The 20,345-nt window shown below is 38.9% G+C and overlaps 1 protein-coding gene across 1 annotated transcript; it reads left to right on the top strand.

Moving 5' to 3' along the window:
• The first annotated feature begins 3,903 nt into the window (after positions 1–3,903).
• Positions 3,904–19,398, top strand: LOC130238173 (uncharacterized). The gene is made up of 18 exons (XM_056469082.1): positions 3,904–3,985; positions 4,166–4,226; positions 4,316–4,342; positions 9,016–9,414; positions 9,897–10,286; positions 10,381–10,452; positions 10,533–10,922; positions 11,053–11,451; positions 11,540–11,626; positions 15,050–15,430; positions 15,512–15,598; positions 16,091–16,216; positions 16,293–16,477; positions 17,257–17,414; positions 17,541–17,786; positions 18,038–18,200; positions 18,415–18,517; positions 19,093–19,398. The coding sequence occupies exons 2-18, from the start codon at positions 4,181–4,183 to the stop codon at positions 19,197–19,199; spliced, it is 3,366 nt and encodes a 1,121-aa protein (XP_056325057.1). The 5' UTR covers positions 3,904–3,985; positions 4,166–4,180; the 3' UTR covers positions 19,200–19,398.
• The last annotated feature ends 947 nt before the right edge of the window (positions 19,399–20,345 follow it).

The raw sequence follows: 20,345 nt of genomic DNA, 5'->3' as shown, positions 1-20,345 counted from the left end.
ATATAATGTTAAATATAATGCAAGATGGAATCTGATAATGACAAATGTCTGATTTTATGAGTAGAAAAAAATGGGCTAATAATGTTGGGGCTCGAACCAGCGACCTTCTTGCTGTGAGGCAACAGTGCTAACCAATGAGACATTGGCCACCCCAGCTGTCAAACTGTGAAATGTCACTACAATTTCATATAACTGACTTATTGAATTGTTTCAAATTTAAATCATTTCCGTGATTTAAAGCGGGATTTTCATCATCGTTACACCAGTCTTCCGAGTCACGTGATCCTTCAAAAATCATTATAATATGATGATTTTCTGTTCTGTTATCAGTTATTATTGGTAGAAAATCACTGATTCTTACAATTGTCAGTGCTGGAAAGCTTTGCATGATGGTATCGTGGCACTGTTGTACATTTTACTATTATGATTCTGTGTTTAAAAATTCAACGTTATAGCTTTTATTTGCAATCAACAGGGGCCTGTTTCAGCAAGGAGGTTCATCCAACTCGGAGTTTAAACTTGAACTCTGAGTTGATTTACCGAGAGATTAAAAACTCAGATTTTTCAGTTTCAGAATGACGGATCTGAGTTAGGTCAATCACCTTTGAGTAGACCAACTCAGAGTTAAGCGTGCACACAGCAACTATAAAAAGGCATTATCAATAGAGCGCAGATATTACGAGTGACTTTGACAACATCTGAAACAGAGATCAGCATTTGTTTCTCCAGCTGAACTTGATGTGCTCATGCAGAGATATAGCAAACATGATCATATATTTTAAAAAGCAGTAATTTTACATTTAAAGTATTTCAATATTTAAGTATAATAAAATAAGTAATGTTATGTGTGACGTTTCTAAAATTTTTACACATTCCCACTTTAATACATGTTGATCAGTTTTAATAGATTTAAAAGTGCACTTGTGTGTGTCTGCCTCTATTATTGATCAAGTGATGGAGGTTGATATGACATTTAGAATGTAAGCAGAACTAAACAATAGTTTTTAGATCGAGTAATAATCCCATTAATCTAGTTACAGCACATGTCGAAGGTCTGTGAATTTAAGATAATTATTTATTCAAATAGGACAAGTCATTCTCAAACGTGACTTTGTTCTTTGTGTGACTGAAATGTAGGCAATAGCTATGTTCCCATTCAAATATATTAATTAAATTTATGTGCAAAACTGGAATAACGTATAAAAGGTGTGCAAATAAAGCAGCGATTCCATCCAATGAATCAAAGAGAACAAAATCATCACTTCCTGATTAACTGGCGCCAAATAATAACAGTAAAAACGGTAGAAGAAGCTGCGTCAATCTTTTCTTTAATTACTAAATGTACTTGCGCCTCAGAAGACAATGCTGACACACGGTGAACACTTGGGGGCGTTTGAAGCCATGAGACGCAGAGAACAGACGCTCTTGACATGCTCCAGACGCTCTGGAGGTCATTAATAATATAATAACATTAATACTGAAACGGTTAAGGTGTTTTAGAATGACCAAAACAACATTTAAGATGTTACAGTGTGCTCAGCCTGCTGGTTTGTCCATTCACACACATTTTTCATCATCATATGATTTCTTATAACAAATCTTTTTTTAATGCACATACTGGAATTTGTTCAGTAAAAGTGTTTCTATCGCAGTTTATGCGCATCTTTTCTGTTTGAATAAAAGTTTATCCTACTCAGTTATGCGTGTGTTTTTTACGCATATTTTCAAAAGTTATGCGCATCATGACGTTTCCATCAATCGTTTTTATGCGCATCTCTAAAATGAGCATTAAAATAGGTGTGTGGAAACTAAGGCGAGAAATACTGCTTTGTCTTTAAAAAAGGGGACAGAAACTCAAAAGTTTAGAGAATAAACCTGCTCCTGACCAGGTTAGGTTACCACAGTAACCAGGGGTGGACTGGCCATAGGGAGCACCGGGACATTTCTCGGTGGCCTGGCGGTCAATTTGACCTGCCACCGTGACTCTGGTCTGCCCCCCCCAACTCCCCAGTCCACTCCTGACAGTAACTGACTCTGAGTTAAAGTTACCTCTCTTTCAGAAACAGGCTTGACTTACCCTGTTTTCTCTAACAAACCTGTGTAAGCGGCTAAATCAGGGATGGGCAAACTCGATCCTGGAGGGCCGGTGTCCCTGCATAGTTTTGCTCCAACCCTAATTAAACACACCTGCTTGTAGCTTTCTAGTTATCTTAAAGACACTAATTAGGGTGTTCAGGTGTGTTTGATTAGTGTTGGAGCAAAACTCTGCAGGGACACCGGCCCTCGAGGATCAAGTTTGCCCATGCCTGGGCTAAATTATCATATGCTTTTGTTTATATGACAAAACATGTCTTTTTGACTCAAGAAGGTCCATACCGACTCCAAAGGCAGATACTGAAAAGATCAGGGCCTGGTGTGTGGACTTTGGGGGTTTTATGATGTGGTCACATGTTGATTGGTCAGTTTTGAATGTCTTAGTATTTGGGCTTTAGTCACATGGTCAAGAAAGATACGAAATAGGTGTAAAACTTTGCTCTGCCTCTTTTCTTTTGCCTGGCCTGTCTTTTCCTGGTCTGCTTTCCTCCTCTGCTCCTCTCCTCCTCTGGAGTCTATCTTCTCTGACTCTTCTGCAATCAGGCTAACATCTGGGCCTGCACTCTTCGTCTCTCTCTCTCCCTCCCCCTGTGTCTCTCCTTCTACCTCTGGTAACTTTAATTTTACATTTAAGCTGGGTACAATTTATATCATATGTTTTATCATTTCATATTTGATCATTTTATACAGTTATTTTGTAATTAATTGAGTTGTAACCATAGAGAACTATTGTCATTAAATCATTTCATTTTCAAGTAATTGTGAATTACTTTTGATTTAACATCAACACATAGATGCTCCATATTACAATACAATACAGTCACATAATATCAACGCTCTCCCACATTTATAGCTATTAATACTGCCCTTATTTCCAATGGTTTGACTAGAATGTACAGTTTTTTACCATCAATACTGATAATTTTTTAGTCATTCGACAGAACTACAGTTCGAACCGCTGTGGTTTATATCCCATTCCTACACCTGCCATTTTGAAACAGAAAACCCAGAGTTTCTCTCATTTCAGGGTTAAAATACTCTAAGTTTTCACTTAACCTCCCTTCCGAAACGGGCCCCAGGTGAGGTGCTTTGTTAGTTTGTTAGAAAAACACAAAGGCGGGAAATAAACAACCCTAAACTCACACAAAGAACCATTTCAGCATAAAGGGTTTCTTTAGGATGATATGGTTTTAAATAGAAATGTTACTATGCACAAAATTTGTGTATGCAGTCCTAAGAAGTCTTAATAAACTTTAAATCTAATGCTGCGTTCCATACACAGTCAGAGGTGGGAATTTCAGCCATGAAAAGTCCCACGTCCGACCTCAGTGCATTCCAGTTAATGGCGCATCACAGTGACATTTTCACAACTAGCAGTGTTACAGATGTTATTTCCAAGTAGGAAGTAAGTAAACTCCCAAATGCAGCATAAGACTTCTGGTAAACTAAAACAAATCAAACTGGCTCTTCACCATTCCTGTACACATCTCTGTGAGAAAGAACATTCTTCTAAATGACAGGGATATAGATACTATCAATCAATAAATAAAATTACAATAATAATAATATTAGATTTTATTTTCATAGCACTTTTCCTTCACACATGCAACTCAAATCGACCTGTTGCCATTCCACTGCATCTATTCAAGCACAAGTGAAAAAATATCACCGTGAGAGCTGCCAGATACAATAACACAATCTACTTAAGTTACCAACATTCTGATCACAGATGAAATATGAATAACTGGTTTACTGTATTGTTTCAAAAGTACTTCTGGTTCCAGTAAAGGTCCTCCCACAGGTATTAATAAAGGTGTGAAGATCGTGAGGTTTACAGTTTATCAACACCTCTGTGTTAAGCTGCTGAAGAGAGAATCTGCTCTCATATAAGGTAAAGCCACTTCTCTTACTCTTTAAAGACTCTTCTGCTTTTAATGGATGGAAATGATTTTCTCAGATGTTCATCGGTGAACATACTAATTCAAATTGTTCTTGCAAATAATAAAGAAAACTCTAACAAAAGCAATGTAAACCAATATTTCACCTGAATGTATGTTGTGTGTGTGAGCAGGTGTCATTCGTCACTATGAGGTTTTTCAGCTCACTGTGTGTGTCGCTGCTCCTGATTCATGGTGAGGCTTTTATATGATGAGGCCTTTTTAATCTGAATTGACATTTCTTTTATACTTGAGTAATTCTGCTTATGTTGGTTAATTAACAGGTGAAATAACCAACGGTCAAACAACAGGTACAGTAACTTTCCACTTTCACTTCTTCCTCACCCTATCCTCTGCTTTATATAAAGTAGTAGAAATTCAGGAATTGAGGGAGTACTTTATGTAATAAACACTGGTTAATATCAGGTCGATATACATTAAGGCTGCACATCTGATCAAAATTATTACCTCTAATGGCCCGTTTCAACTACTGGTACAGTATGGTAAGGTACGGGTCACCTTTATCAGGCTTGCGTTTCCACTGCCTAAAGGGTACCTTGGAAATGTCAAGGAAATGTCTACAGTAATGCCGAACGGGTCGCTTACATATTTAACGAGAAGCACTTCTCACAAAACAGATACTTCATACAGATAAATACTTGTGTATAAATGTTCATTACTAGCCTTTCTATGAACATGATTTGATTATAACTGCAGATCAATGACAGTGCGAAAAAGCCTGCTGTAATGTCTGCAATTAAAATAATATAATAATAAAAAAAATAATAAAATAAATATATAAATGCAGCATATATGAACACATACAGACCCGTACAGTCTCTGATATGTTACCAACTACAGAAGAACTATACACACAGCATACATTTAGGCCTTATTTGAGTTCAAAAACAACACGGAATATAGCCCACAGTCAGAGCAAACCTCTCATCTGTGTCTGTAATCTTCACCAGCACATGTAGCCTCTGTTAGAGAGTAATTCTGTCATTCCCAGTTCATACAAGTCCAGAAGGTGATGATAAACATGGCAGTTTGTTCATGATTCAGGTTTCTGAAACAATTTGCTACTGTGTTATGTCCGGCTTCTCCTTTGTTTTTTCGTACTTCACTCTCACGTTTGTCCGTTTCTGAAAGGATCAGGTGTCGGAAACACTTCTATAATTATGTGCACGTTATTATCATCAGCTCAATAATTTCTTTATATTAAATATAGACACGATAACGAGCTCCCTGGAGAAAGCGCTCACACTTTAGGACGGGTTTATAAAACAACAACAGGACACGGCAGTTTTTGTTCTTCTTGGCTTTGTGGTTGTTCATCAAAATAACGACATGGTTTGTTTGAGCTCGGGTCGAACATGGCTTGTTAATATGTATATATTATTACGGTGTAGTCTCGGCTGTGTTTTTAAAAATAGCAGTTTCTTTGTTTTCTTTCTCCTGCTTCTGTAAGTGACGCATCTCTGCAAACCAATAGTGTTCAGCCTTTTGGTACCCTTTATCCTGCTTGGCACACTTTGCAAAGGGTGACCAAAAAGTGGTATGGTTTGATTTAATTAGTGAAAACGGCCATAAAAGTGTACCGAACCGAACAGTACCACTCAGCGGAAACATGCTATAAGGCAGTGGTTCTCAAACTTTTAAGCCAGCGACCCCCAAAGTAAGATCGTCAAGAACTCGCGACCCCCCACTACCAAAGTATATACAAACAAAAAAAATAACCTTTTTTTAAGCTGTTCACAATATTTTAACTATATTTACTATACATTACAGGGCTCGAAATTAACATTTTTGCTTGGTAGTACTGGTGCTCCTATCTTTAAAAATGTAGGTGCATCAGCCAAAATTTAGTCGCACCCAGCAATTATGACCACCGTTACAACAAGTTTTCTAAACAGATTTATTGCATTTGAAACCAACAATAATCAAAACTAACAAGCAAAAAATATATATGCATGCGTGAGGAAAATATGTCTCAATGAAATCCCGTTATCACAAGAAAACACATTTTTATAACATAATTGAGTGACCAAAAGATACACTGACGAACCGCTCACCGGCCCTGCACGCACTGCTTGACATGAATTCATTAATGAATCTGTTAACGGTAACTGTGCTGTGTTCTCACGGATGGTGTCTGATATTGCACAGATGCTTTTGACATATATCTTAATAAATGCATAGGGCATTTTAATAGCAATACCGGTCTTTTCATGAGCTGCAATATTAGTTTAATCTTAGTCAGTGCAAGCCCTTTTGCGATGGTGTACGTGGTGTTAACGTTTACATATCGCTGCACGGCTGACATTATCTGGCCATTAAATAAAGGATTAAATGCTTAAAATGTGTAGATGTGGCAAACAGTTACCTGAAAATTCCATCCCACAGACTTTACAGTGAATGCTTTAGTTATTTTCATAGCGGACATAGCCAATGGAAGTCTTTTATCCACTCTTCAATAAGTGTAGATGGTGAATTAACATTCACCACATGATCAGTAATAAGATGTGCCATTATTTGTAGCTTTAGGTGTTTCTAAATCTAAATCTGTCAGTGTTGTTTTCATTCTCATCTTCAGGGCTTTACATTTTCGCGGTCGTAGCTTCTGTCATCTGAAGACAGGAGGCGTTGACTGAGTGATTGACAGCTTATTTTAGCCAATCCATTTGTGTTCAGTTCTTAGAGCAGCGGGCCAATAAGAAGAGCGTGAAGGCAGGGCAAGCGTTGCAGGCTTTGAGCACCACTTGGCTTTGTTTACTGCGGCAAGTTGACATGACAAGTTTTAAACTGTTCCTGAGCGCTGCGTTTCAAGTACATTTACATTTACATTTACATTTAGTCATTTAGCAGACGCTTTTATCCAAAGCGACTTACAAATGAGGACAAGGAAGCAATTTACACAACTATAAGAGCAGCAGTGAAGTACAAAGATGAAGTACAAAGAAGTACAAAGAAGTACAAAGATGCATTCTGCCTGAACGTGTCCTAAATACTTTATGAATCAGTAATATCTTTTAAGAAATCTGAAAATATTAGCTTTCACTTGTATTACTGAAAAATATTTATTATAACCACTGAAAATTACACAATTTTTAAATCACTCTCGCGACCCCTTGAAATTACTCTGCGACCCCCGCAGGGGTCGCGACCCCCAGTTTGAGAACCACTGCTATAAGGGATGGTTCACTCAAAAATTTTAATTCTGTCATCATTTGCTCATCCTCCACTAGTTCTAAACTTGTTTTGTTTCTTTCTTCTGTTGAACACAAAATAAAACAATACATTTAGATACAAATATCATAAAACGAAAAAATAGATACTACTGTAGAATGTAGGGCGGCACGGTGGCTCAGTGATTAACACTGTCACCCAACAGCAAGATGGTTGCTGATTCGAGTTCCAGGTGGACCAATTGCCATTTCTGTGTGGAGTTTGCATGTTCTTCCCGTGTTGGTGTGGGTTTCCTCCGGGTGCTCCGGTTACCCCCACAGTCCAAACACATGCGCTGTAGGGGAATTGATTAACTAAATTGTAGTGTATGACAGTGTGTAGAGAGAAAGAGAGCGTGTGTGTGTGTGTGTGTGTGTGTGTGTGTGTGTGTGTGTGTGTGTGTGTGTGTGTGTGTGTGTGTGTGTGTGTGTGTGTGTGAATGAGTGTGTATGGGTGTTTCCCAGTACTGGGTTGCATCTGGAAGGGCATCCGCTGCGTAAAACATATAGTTGACATGTAGAATAGTTGGTGGTTCATTCCGCTGTGGCGACCCCAGAAAATAGAGATGAAGCTGAAGGAAAGTGAATGAATGAATGACCAATGACACTAGTTGACATTGACTTCTATTGTAGTTTTATCAATCTCCATTTTCAATACTTTGAATTTCAAATGGTTGTTATGCATGTTGGCCTCATCAGCAGCAGAAGCATTGCTGTGATATAAACCAAAGAATTTAATATAATGCATAATGCTTTTTTTGTAGTTTTAAATTTATATATAATGACTGGTACTTACTTTTAGTAAATAACTGCACTTTTTAACTGAAGACTTTAAAGGAGGGGTGGGCAAACTCGGTCCTGGAGGCCCTGCTTTGAAAACATAAGGTATGCAAGACATGTTCTGTCTGAATCCTGAAGAATGCAGAAGTATAAATGCATGTGAACATTGAGTTAATTTCACAACCTGTGAAGTGGGCGGAGTCACAGATGGCGTGATCGATGATTGACAGCAGTAATGATCTATGATTGACAGCGGTAACACTTGCTTCACAAACAAAACAGACCAGAAATAATGATAGTAGACTGGCAGAAAATGACATTGTAGTTTACAGTAACATACAGTGTATGCAACAATACTTTCAAATCAACATTAAACACTGTTTTAAAGGCGATTTCTTTTCCACTTAATAAATATTTACATTGGAAAGTTTACCCAAAACTGCACATTCTGCTCATTTACTCAGTTTACTTCTGGTAAACACACAAAAAGATACTCTGAAGAATGTTGGAAACTAGCAGCCTTTGAGTTCAATAGTATTTGTTTTCACTATGTCAGTGGTTCCCAGTTTCCAACATTCTTCAAAATGTCTTATTTACGGTGGCCGAGAGAGCTTAACGTACTGCAATTTAAGAAAGCACATGCAATTACAAAAAACGCCAGCAAATAAAGAAACAATCTTTATCAATTTGACAGCACAAGTGTTGCAAATTGGTCACAACACAAACAACTGAAGAAACGCACAGCAAATTGATCACAACACTTGCAAATATGCACGTAACACAACGAAAATGTTTCTAGGGGACCCAAAAACATGACGGACCCTGCTGAGATATGGATGTGTAAAATTTAAGGATACAGTATTTATTATTTATTACTTTACACCACTGCAAGACTGTAGAGTACATCAAACTCTATCATACAGAGGTGTTTAGTAAAACACTGTTTAACATTCACTTTTTTCTCTTGATTGCTTCAGTATATCCTACTTCCAGCTTTGATCCATGTTATCAATATAACACTCTGGATGAATATTGGCGAAATATAAGAATAAGGCACTACCTTGACCATGATGACACCATGGTTGAATGGAGCGGCTGGTATCGGCTGTATCTCAGTGGAAAAAGTGCCCAGATGTCTGAGTGGTGCATGAGTTCAATGGGATGTGGTGGTTACACCGGACTGTACCTCAACGGTTCTCATCCAACACTTGAGGATGGAGTGGTGACCCGTGATGTTTTGGGAAGCAATATGTGGTCCAATCAGTGTGGAAAATATAGATCCACGTCCATCCAAGTCAAAGCCTGTCCAGGAGATTATTACGTCTACAAACTTGTCAAGCCAGATCTGTCGATCCCCAAACCTTCATACTGTGCAGGTGCGATTCTCAACTTTAAAAACTTTTGATGAATGATTTTTTATTGAGCTGATTAAAGGAATATTTAACCAGTTGTGTGTAATCCATTAATAATTCAGCAGAGGTCCCCACTGACCTATATAGCATTTACTTAACGCTCACAACTTTAAACCTTTAAACAGTTTATGCACACTGTCTGTATATGACCATGCTGAATTATTATCACACAGTGCTATTGGATTTAAAGTGAATTTTTTATAATAAAATGCTTGATCATGGAGAGCACTTACAGTAATTTAGTGTATCGAGAGATGTGACCACTTTTGTTAGGCTTTGATGTGAGTGTGCAAACTCCTAATTGCCCCCTTTTGCCACCAGTGATTACAATTTAATTACTCTAAATAATCAAAAATACACATTATTGTGTTTGGAGTTGCACTATTCTACTATCGTCCATGTGTGTACGGTATTTAATCATTACTTTTTGAAAAACTCCATGCCAGTTGTTTTCCAAAACATCAGCAGTGACCCCTGTTACAACTATGAGTCTCTGGATCGCCCCTGGAGAGCCAACAATGAAAGCGGAGATTCCTTGTGTGATGATTCTTTCTCCTGGAGAGGCTGGTACAGGCTTTTCTACTATGGAATGAACATCCAGATGCCAGAGACCTGTACTACTGGATTAAACTGTAACACATACACAAATCTGGTACTCGATGGTCATCACCCTCAGATAGAAGATGGAGTGGTGACCAGAGAAGTCTGTGCTAGTTCTTACTGGAGCGGCTGCTGTGATAGCAAGTCAATCCCCATCAGAGTGAAAGCATGTCCAGGAAATTACTATGTCTATGAACTTGTGGGTCCACAAATGGGCTGTTCAGGATACTGCATAGGTACTGTTCTTTCTTCCACAAGTCTTTCAAGCATTAAGAATGATTTCAGTAAGGATTATACATTACCAGTAACGTTTATTTGTTATTAAATCAGATGTCAGCACCATCTCACAGGTGGTATCTACAGCAAGTCCAGACATAATAACTGGATCCACTATCACCTCCAGTAAGCAGTGTATACACACACACACGCAATTATATAAATAAAAGTGCCAGTTTTAATCTGATAATCTCTCACTAACACAGATTATGATCCGTGCAATAACTACAACACGCTTGACAACGACTGGAGAAGCACATATATTTACTGGCCTGTGTATAATGATGTAAACGGATATGATAACAACCATGAATGGGATGGCTGGTACAGACTCCTCATGAACGGACTGAGTGCTCAGATGCCTGACTGGTGTGCCTCTTATATGACATGTGGAGGTGTTACTGGACTGTGGCTTCATGGATCTCATCCTCGACTAGAAGATGGAGTTGTTACTCGTGAAGTATACGGCTCCCGTGATAATCTGTGCAATCGCTACATATCTGACCCAATCCAAGTCAAAGCTTGTCCTGGAGATTATTATGTCTACAAGTTTACCAGGCCAACAGTTTCCATTCAAGCTCCAAGATATTGTGCAGGTATATTCATCTTTATACAGTGTCTGACATGCTTTGTTTGGACGTTACAGACCTTCTAAAGTTTATTCATTATCTTTTATTTAAAAATGTAAATTTAGTATTTTCTGCTTGTTTTCTTTTTCTATAATAGTATCTTTCACCCCCCCAAGTGTCGACCCCTGCTACAACTATACCAGCCTGGATGAACCTTGGAGATCCACTGATAACCATTACTATAACAATTATTACCATGACATGTGTGATTATAATGTGGAGTGGAATGGCTGGTACAGGCTGTTTTACAACAATCAGAGTGCTCAGATGCCAGAATCATGTGTAAATGAAGGCATGTGTGGCACTTATTACCCACTGTGGCTCAATGGATCTCACCCAGTGCTGGAAGATGGAGTGGTCCTCCGTCAGGTCTGTGTTTCTGCATGGAACGGCTGCTGTAGTTTTAAATCCCACCCTATAAGAGTCAAAGCCTGTCCTGGAGATTATTATGTTTATGAATTTGTACAGCCGAGAATTTGCTCAGCTTACTGTGTTGGTGAGCATTTCTTCATGTGCACTTCAGTCTTGTACTTTTTCTGGATTTAGTTTGAAAATATCTTATATTGACGTAAAAATGTTCTTAGTACCAAAAGCTGCAAACCAGTCCAGCACAGAAGTGACAACAACCCAGCCAATCACATCCATAGACTTCATTACTCCACCAACCACTGGTAAATCTCTTTCTTATTACATAATGGTGTAGAATAGGGATGCTACAATATTCAATATAATAGTTGTTATGACCTCCACGGTTCAATATGCATATGGAAACTATGTTTATTTATTTTTTTGGTTTTGTCTTTAAGTTAAGTGAAGTTTATATTTATAAACAAATTTTGAGAGGATCACGTGCTTATGATTGTTCACAGCTGTTCCAGCATTAGCTCATGACTAATTATCCTATCAGACGATTCTTAACTCACTATAAATAACCAGAGTTTTCTCATCTCAATATCTTCATCTTGAAGAAACCCCCCCACCCAACCCTACTTTCCCTTCTTTCAAACGGGCGACACGGTGGCCAGTGATTAGCGCTGTTGCCACACAGCAAGAATGCCCCTGGTTTAATTCTCTTCCAAACCTGGCGACACTTCTGTGCGGAGTTTTGCTCGTTCTCCCCGTGCTCGCGTGGGTTTTTCCCGGTTTCCTCCAACAGTTCAAAAACAAGCACCCTAAACAATTAATCATAAATATTTTTTTGCCAAGCTCTGAGTAAACCTCAGCATCCATATATGACACTTAGCTACAATAAGCAAGGGGGGAGTCATCGAGATCTACCTGAACTCAAACTCCCCTCTTGCCCTGCAACGGGAGGGAGCCCAAGGCTCGAGGATCTTATAAGCTCAGGGCTCTCTCCCAGGACAGCATGCCAAACAAGCTTTATTATCAATCATCAGCTAAGTGTGAACTATTGAAACAATTTTATTTAGCATTTTGCCCAATCCTTTAAAAAGTCTCTGAACTAGCTCTGTTGATGTGTACATTTTCTGAATTACATCTCCCAGTGAGTAAATGTCCCATTAATGTGCACTAAAGTAGGGAGACACTTTCACATGAAAATGAAAGTGACATGAGCTGCATGTCAGTGCATGAGCACACATGGAAATCACATGGGAGATCTGAGAAGTGTTCAGGTCTGAACAGTAGGACTCATGTATGAATATAATAATGTCCACCTGTCTGAATATTCAATCGGTTATGCCTTAAAACATATAATTCAGGAAATCGTGCTGTCTGTAACCTCCTCATTGTGCTGCGTCTTAAAGTAAAAACATCTCAATCCTGCTTTTTGAACAAACCACAACATATAATGAAATCACTAACTCTCCTGACTTTATCCTTTATATAATCTTCACTGTATGAATTAAATACAGTTTGCAGTGTGGTATTTGATTATGCCTCTGAAAACTACTGTTAGACACCTGAAAAGCACTGCTCATTTTAGATTGATCCAGCAGAGCAAGGGAAAAACGAGGGGAGCGAACAACTGTTCAACATGTGGCTCTCAAATGAGACCCAAACCGTGACACAAATCATTATAGCTTACAAAGTTAAAAGGCACAGAAATAAACACCGGGTCTGAATGCAGACACAGTGGATAGCAGTGCAGCAGGTCTTTTTTCCTGTCTATTTCAAGCACTAGCCCTGCCGGTAATCTGGAGGATTTTAAACATAGGTGAACACAGCAGCACAAATATAGGTCATGTGTCTGAATGGTAATGAACTCAACTGATAAAAGACAACGTCCACCATTCTCCAATTCTCGTACAGCTCTCCTGATAAAAGTACTTGCTGCAAACCAACAGCTTTGCTGTAACGGCTCTGACAGCATTGTGGGGAAAAACATGCAACAAACCCCATGGATTATGGAAACAAACACATACAACCCGTGCCGTGCAGACATAGTCACAGCTCAGGAGGTCTGTCTTGCTTTAGGAAAGCACGTGCTCTCATAAATAATAAAGCAGGCTCTTCTCACAGGATTAAAAAACTCAGCTATGAATAATAATAAAAAACCGATGCGTCATCACTCCACTAGCAGATTCATGCTACATCACCGATTTTTTATCCCGCCCCTAAAATATTTTTAAACCTGGAAGATAAAATTAGCTGACAAAAGCTCAAAATTATCCAGTTTTCTCCACAATTAAAGCTAACAGGTGCTAGCACTGTTTAAACCGATGCTCAAAACACACAAATCTCAAAAAAGTGGTTATCTGAACCTTTAAAGCATCATTAAACATTACTCTTTCAGTTGAAGTCTACCTCAGAATTAAAAACAAAGCAATGCATTTTAAATAGACATGGAAAGCTGTGAGCAGAATGTAGGAGAGTGGGATTGACAGGAAAGAAAGGAGAGTGAACAACCGTCATCTGTTAGTGGCTTATACTAACTCTGACCAAAATGTAGAAGCAAAACTTGAAGAAATGTAAGATTTTAATATTTAAACAGTGCTTATTTTAGACACACACAAATACTTTAAAGAGACAGAAAAGTCATATCTGTCAATATTTGAATGCCGTTTCAATGATGGATCAATGTCCGTGTAAATGCTCTTGTAAACTGTTGGTCATTAGAGTCAATTACAGTCTTATCTGTTGAGCTTGTGAACATTCAGCAGTGTTCAAGAGGCTACCTGCCAAGGTAATATCTAGATCGGATACGCAGCCGGCCGGAAGTGCGATATGCACATTAATATAGCAGCATTTCTTTATGACACTGTATAATAATAATTAATATTTTTACAGTACTGTGACGGTTGGGTTTAAGGTTGGGGTGGGCGTTAATAAAATACAATAAATGGGAAATTTAATAAATAATATAAATAATTCTCGTTATCTTCCAGATGCAACCGTATCCGATCTAGCAACAACCACCTGGCAAGGCTCTAAATGTATGTGGAAAATCCTCCTATCGCCCCTTTTTAAAATGTCAATACAGACTCGTAGAAGTTGACAACACTCTCATGACTACGACCCATCATGAAAGACTAACTACTGCAAGGTCCAACACAATCTCACGGTAATTCGTAACTTCTTGATTTAGTGGCTAATTCGTATGAATTCGTGCGATCTAATTCTACGATTTAGTACAATTTGCTCATCCCCCAATGACGGTTGGGTTTAGGGGTGGGGTTAGGTGCCGCGCCTCCTTTTTAAAATCGTACAATTTCGTACGACTGAACTCGATTCGTACGAATTAGCCACTAAACTGACAAAACGTAAAATACTTATGTTTTCTCGTGAGATCAGGCTGGCAAGGTCTCATGTCTTTACTAAATAATTCAGAAGCAGCTTCATCAAAAAACCTGCAGTCCTTTGCTACATCACCACCAATAATGCTGCTCCGATATAATGATGAAATTAGAAAAAAACATATTAGCCATTTGTTCGCTAACAACTAAAGCTAACAAATGCTAATATCACCTTAACTGATGTTTAACAAAAGCAAATCTGTTCAAATCTAAGGTTGCACGACCCTTTAATGACATCGCTCTGTCAACTCTACAGTGTAATCAGTCTGCTGTCCTAATCAGTGAGCATGAAATGTAATGTTTCCTGTTTAGTGCTGATAATAAATATGCTTTCAACAGATCCCCCTGTTGACCCCTGCAATAACTTCTTGATCCTGGATGACCCATGGAGAGCCACCAGCAATCAAAACACCTCTCAGTTAATGTGTGACAGTGCAGTTGGCTGGAGCGGCTGGTACCGTCTCTTCATTAATGGTCAGAGTGTTCAGATGCCAGACACATGTGTTGATGAGTATAGCTGCGGCACTCATGCTCCACTGTGGCTGAGCGGAGGACATCCAACACTTGAGGATGGAGTGGTCACTCGAGATGTCTGCGGACACTGGAGCAACAACTGCTGCTATTTCCAGTCCAATCCCATTCAAGTCAAAGCCTGTCCTGGAGGTTTTTATGTCTATGAGTTTGTGAGGCCGACCACCTGCAATTTAGCATACTGTGCAGGTACTGGACACACATTTAACTCTGCCTTCTGTTTATGTTAGAGATGATGGCTTTCTGTGTAACATTTATTTGTGTTTCTAGATGTGAGGTTTAACACTAGCTATACAACTGACACACCAGAGATGACCACAACAGAAACAACAGCTGAAACCAGAACTATAATATCTGGTAATGTAATGTGCTGTCTCACAATCTGCAGGATTATTGCTCAGATTAAAGTGTTTTGAGTGTCAGAATCTGCTGCTGTTGGTCAAATGATTACATTAGTAATAAAAAAGAGGTGGTGTGTGTGTATGTTTATGTGCTTACTGTATGTATTGAAAAATAAATGTTAGCGATTACACTAGATATAGGAAACATAGACTGCGAGTTTGTGTTTAATTTTAGGTAAACATTGTGCTGTGGAGCTGATTTGCTAATAATTTTATATGTGAGGTGCTTAAAAAGCATTTAAACATAGTACAAGTACAGTAAAAAACTAAAATTCATGTCAAGTGTATTTGTATTGCGCTTTTCACAATTATATTTGTTCCAAAGCAGCTTTACAAAAGGTGCTCTTAATTACATTACAGTTAAAATCATTAAAAAAATAAGGTGTGGGTTTAATTTTAATTGTCAGAAAACCTTGTAATAATGAATATTAATAACTTGTCCTTCTAGATGACAGAAAGCCCTGTTCTGAACTCAACTGCTACAAAGAGGAAAGGTGTGGGATGAAAAATGGTGTTTATGGCTGTTTATGTAACAAAGGCCACCAAAAACAGCGAGCACCTCAAGACTCCTTTGGTTAGTGTGTGATTCTACAATAAAATGTGAAATAAAAGGTGTTTTTGTGTCATTAATGATCATGTTTTTCTCTCAGATTTCAATGAGACCTGTGAGAGCAGTTCTGGCTCCATGTCTGTGTCTCGCTGTCAGCTTTTTGAAGCTGGTTTTTCAGCTGAGCACTTACACCTCAATGACCCCAGCTGCAGAGGAACCGTCCAGAACGGCAGAGTGGAGTTTAACTTCGACAACGATCAACACATCTGTGGCACAAATCTTGTGGTACGATCAACTACCTGTATGTTAATTCTGATTTATACTACTGGGCTGCTGAATATTCTAAATGTACAGTACATTTACACCAGATACAGATGAAGCATTAAGTGAGAGTGATTTACAAGTTAAGTCAAAGCAACGATGCAATTAGGCATCCTGGAGTGTGGCTCGCACAAATGAATCCATGCAAATGACATGAATCGAGCGAATGACATGGCATGCTTGACGTGTAATTCGTGCAGAGTTAAAAGATCTGAACTTTGGCAGACATTTATGCCACATTAACCAATCAGGACCTTGCTCTAGTAGGGGTGTGATTATGACATAGCACCTGCAGTTGGTGTGCTGAAGGGAAATCCTCCTGTTGACATGGTACAACAGGTCATAAAACTGGGACTTCACTTCACATTTTGGCTACATTACCACTTCAGGTGTACATTATTTTCTATGACTTCAAAAGAATCCACACCATCAAAACAATAGTGACAGAAAAAACAACCTATTTCTAACAAGCATGACATCTATTTAGTCTCCAGGCATGTCAATAAAGGTTATGAAAAGTATCCAAATAATAGAAAGGGCCCAAACAGACTTGCCTAAAAAATTCTCAAAGTGTTTCTTCAGTGATGAAGAGTGGAGAACAACATGCTACCAAACACACTGACACTCTCCACCAATAATATATAACAGATCATTATTTCACTTGACAACTGGTGTTATTCCTTGAGAAAAAAGTACACAATTCAAGCTAAATAACAAATAAAATGTCTATGTGTTGTCTGCAGGCCAACGGCAGCCACTTCATCTACAGTAACTATATTGTGGGGACGCCGGGAACAGAAGGTCTCATCAGCAGAGTGAGAATCCTGAAGCTTTCTTTCAGCTGTGTTTATCCTCAAACACAAACACTTTCCATGAACATGGAGATCAACCCACTGCAGAGGTGCCACAATACACTCATTCTGGTTTCAGTTTGACTGTTTTATTAGACAATTTCACGCATTTTAGTTGTTCAATATATGTTTTATACATAAACTAGTTGTATCTTATGTATCCATGAATTAAACAGCACCGTGCACAAGGTCCTCCCCTCTGGTGAAGGGGTTTATCAGGTGCGGATGGTCCCGTATGTGGATGAAGAGTTCACTCAGCCCTTCACTGGTAGAGTGGATGCAGAGCTGGACCAGGAGATGCATGTGGAGGTTGGTGTTGAGGGGGTCGACAGCCGCCAGTTTGCCCTGGTGATGGACACGTGTTGGGCTACACCTGTGAATGACCCTGATTACAGTCTCCGCTGGGACCTCATTACTGAAGAGTAAAGACATCTCTATCATCAGTGTTAACTCATTAACAGTGAATGCAGTGTAACAACATTCTTTAAAGTCTATTTCTGAATAAATAATAATCCACGTATCTTTAGGAATCCTCTGAGATTTGTATGTTTTCAGTATTTTAGACATTCAACATTCCAGTTTTTGTGAAATTAATAACTGGAAAATCACTTCTGAGTTGAATGTGTTTGATGAAATAATTTGGTTTGTTGATTGTGGTTGTTGATCTTGTCAGGTGTCCCAATCCTGAGGACGACACAGTGAAGCTGCTGCAGAACGGCGTCTCCACAAGCAGCCGTTTCTCCTTCAGGATGTTCATCTTCACTGCAAACTCCACTAAGCTTTACCTGCACTGTGGTGTTCACCTTTGCCTTCTGTCCAGCGAACAATGCTCAACGGTGAGTTTAAAAAGTCTTCAGAATCTCCCACTGATGTTTCAACACTAAACACACACAGGGAGATATTATGGTGTTGAGGTTTAATGATGAAGGCTGTTAAACATGTTTGTTCTGCCCTCTGCTGGGGATTTTGTGCACTCCTGTTGGTTTTGTGTTTGTTCAGTGATGTTTATCAGGGATTTGCACAGCTGGATTTGACTCTTTTCTCTTCTAGAGCTGTAACTCTGGACAGCATCGGAGAGAGCGCAGGGCTCCTGATCTCCATGACAGTGCTTCACTATCTATGGGTCCTCTAGTGTGGTCTGGAGGAAACACAGGTCAGCATTTCATATGTCTGAAGGCAGTGTTGGGGACACTGTTGTGAAAGTGGAGCTCCATAACTGATGAGTAGCTTAAGGTGCTTTCACTCTGGCACTTTTGGTCTGCACCCGGGTTCGTTTAATGTCACAGTACGGTACGTTTAGCTAGTGTAAACGTGTTATCTGAACTCAAGGTGTGCACTTGTGAACTACAATTCATGCGAACTGGTTCAGTACGGTTTACTTCTGGTATGAATGCAATCGTACCAAATAATGGAAGTGAACCACCAACTGTACAACAAACTTTAGTTTTCATAACGTTCATTTGTGTGTCTGTATGTCTGTGTATCACCTACCTTGGTGACAAGCAGGACTGACCCAGTACAAACAGTGATAACGTCTGCTTGTCTCCACCAAAAACAGCAAACAAAAAATCGCGTGATGTTCTGAATGTTTTTAATGTGTTTTGCAGCAGATAGACGCAAGTGGCTTTCTGTATTTTGGTTTTGGTGACAAAAACAAAATATTTAGTAAAAGCAGACTGAGTTCATTAGAATAAGTTGATTAGACTGAATGATATTCTCTGTTCACAGATGTTCAGTTTCTCCCAGACCAAGTGAAGGTTTCTGAGGCTTCTTGTCTGTGTGCTTCTCTGGTGCTGCTGTTCATTCCTCTGATGAGTTTCTTCACCCTGTCTTAGTTCATCGCCACATAAAGTGCAACATTTAAGTTCATTTAATGGATGTGGAACTGACTGTGGTATTTCTGAATTTTATAAATATTATTTTATGAGGAACAACAATTTACCTTTTTTTTTTTTTTACAATTTACTTGACAATATTTTACACTGATTTTATACACTAAGTGATTTTAATTTATTTAGGAGGATGTACTAAAATAAAAACATGCTAAAACATTACTATGGTTGATCTGTTGTTCTGTGTCATGTTTTTCATCTTTCATCTTTAAAGAGCCCCTATTATAAATGAAATAGGGTCATATTTAGATTGTAAGGGTCTCCAACAACAGTCTAATATGCATGCAAGGTCAAAAAACACTTTCATGGTCTTATAATCTGCATTTATTTTTACCTAATTATCCCAGCGACTCCCATATGAATCGTTCAGCGATTCATTTGTTCCCAAACCCCTCCTCAGCACGAAGCTAATCTGCGCTGATTGGACCGATGACAGCCTGCTGCGATTGGTCGACACTGACAGCCTTCAGCGCGAGACAGAGTGAAATGCCCAGCAGATAATCAACAATATAAAAGTAGTCACAGTGCACACACGCTTCATAGTGTAAGGCGTTGATTTTGGCTGCCAGTGGGTGAATGTAAATACAGACACCTCCCTTTGAACCTGAGCTGAACTAATTTGAAACTTGACCATTGCACGTGTGTAGGAACAGCTGACGGTCTGTAAACAAAGCGGCTTGCGTCGCGTTTTCAACGTGGCTTTACACGCGATATGAGAATATAAAGAGTTAACCTGATACAGTACACGCGGTTACAAGTAACAAAACACAACTAAATACACTATTTGCAAGCTAGAGTAAATGAGGCAATAATTTCAATCGCACGTACTTACAGTTGTGAAATGGGGGAAGAAACTGATCCATGATCCACTGATCCATGTTCTGACAGTCTTTACTGATCCTTCCTTTAACAAACGGCTGATGAAGTCTTCTTTGTAAGCATGTAGTTTCCAGAAGCACTCGAACTGCTCAAGGCTCGGCTATAATGCTGAGCTTTCATCTTTGGGTAGACTGTCAATAATATCCATCTGCACAGCGTGACTTCATTCGACCGGTGTCTCTCTCTGTGTGTGTGTGGCTTTTTTTCTGT

The sequence above is a fragment of the Danio aesculapii genome, chromosome 12, assembly GCF_903798145.1.
Source record: "Danio aesculapii chromosome 12, fDanAes4.1, whole genome shotgun sequence".
NCBI classification, from domain to species: Eukaryota; Metazoa; Chordata; class Actinopteri; order Cypriniformes; family Danionidae; genus Danio; species Danio aesculapii.
The sequence above is the reverse complement of the archived record's forward strand: the minus strand, read 5'-3'. Positions and strand labels throughout refer to the sequence as shown.

What these genes read in the sequence shown, in the direction of transcription:
- LOC130238173 (XM_056469082.1), top strand. Translation starts at nt 4,181, where the DNA reads ATGAGGTTTTTCAGCTCACTGTGTGTGTCGCTGCTCCTGATTCATG. An exon ending in AACCAACGGTCAAACAACAG is followed by an intron (nt 4,343 to 9,015) that starts GTACAGTAACTT and finishes TGATTGCTTCAG; the next exon opens with TATATCCTACTTCCAGCTTT. An exon ending in TGGGACCTCATTACTGAAGA is followed by an intron (nt 17,787 to 18,037) that starts GTAAAGACATCT and finishes TGATCTTGTCAG; the next exon opens with GTGTCCCAATCCTGAGGACG.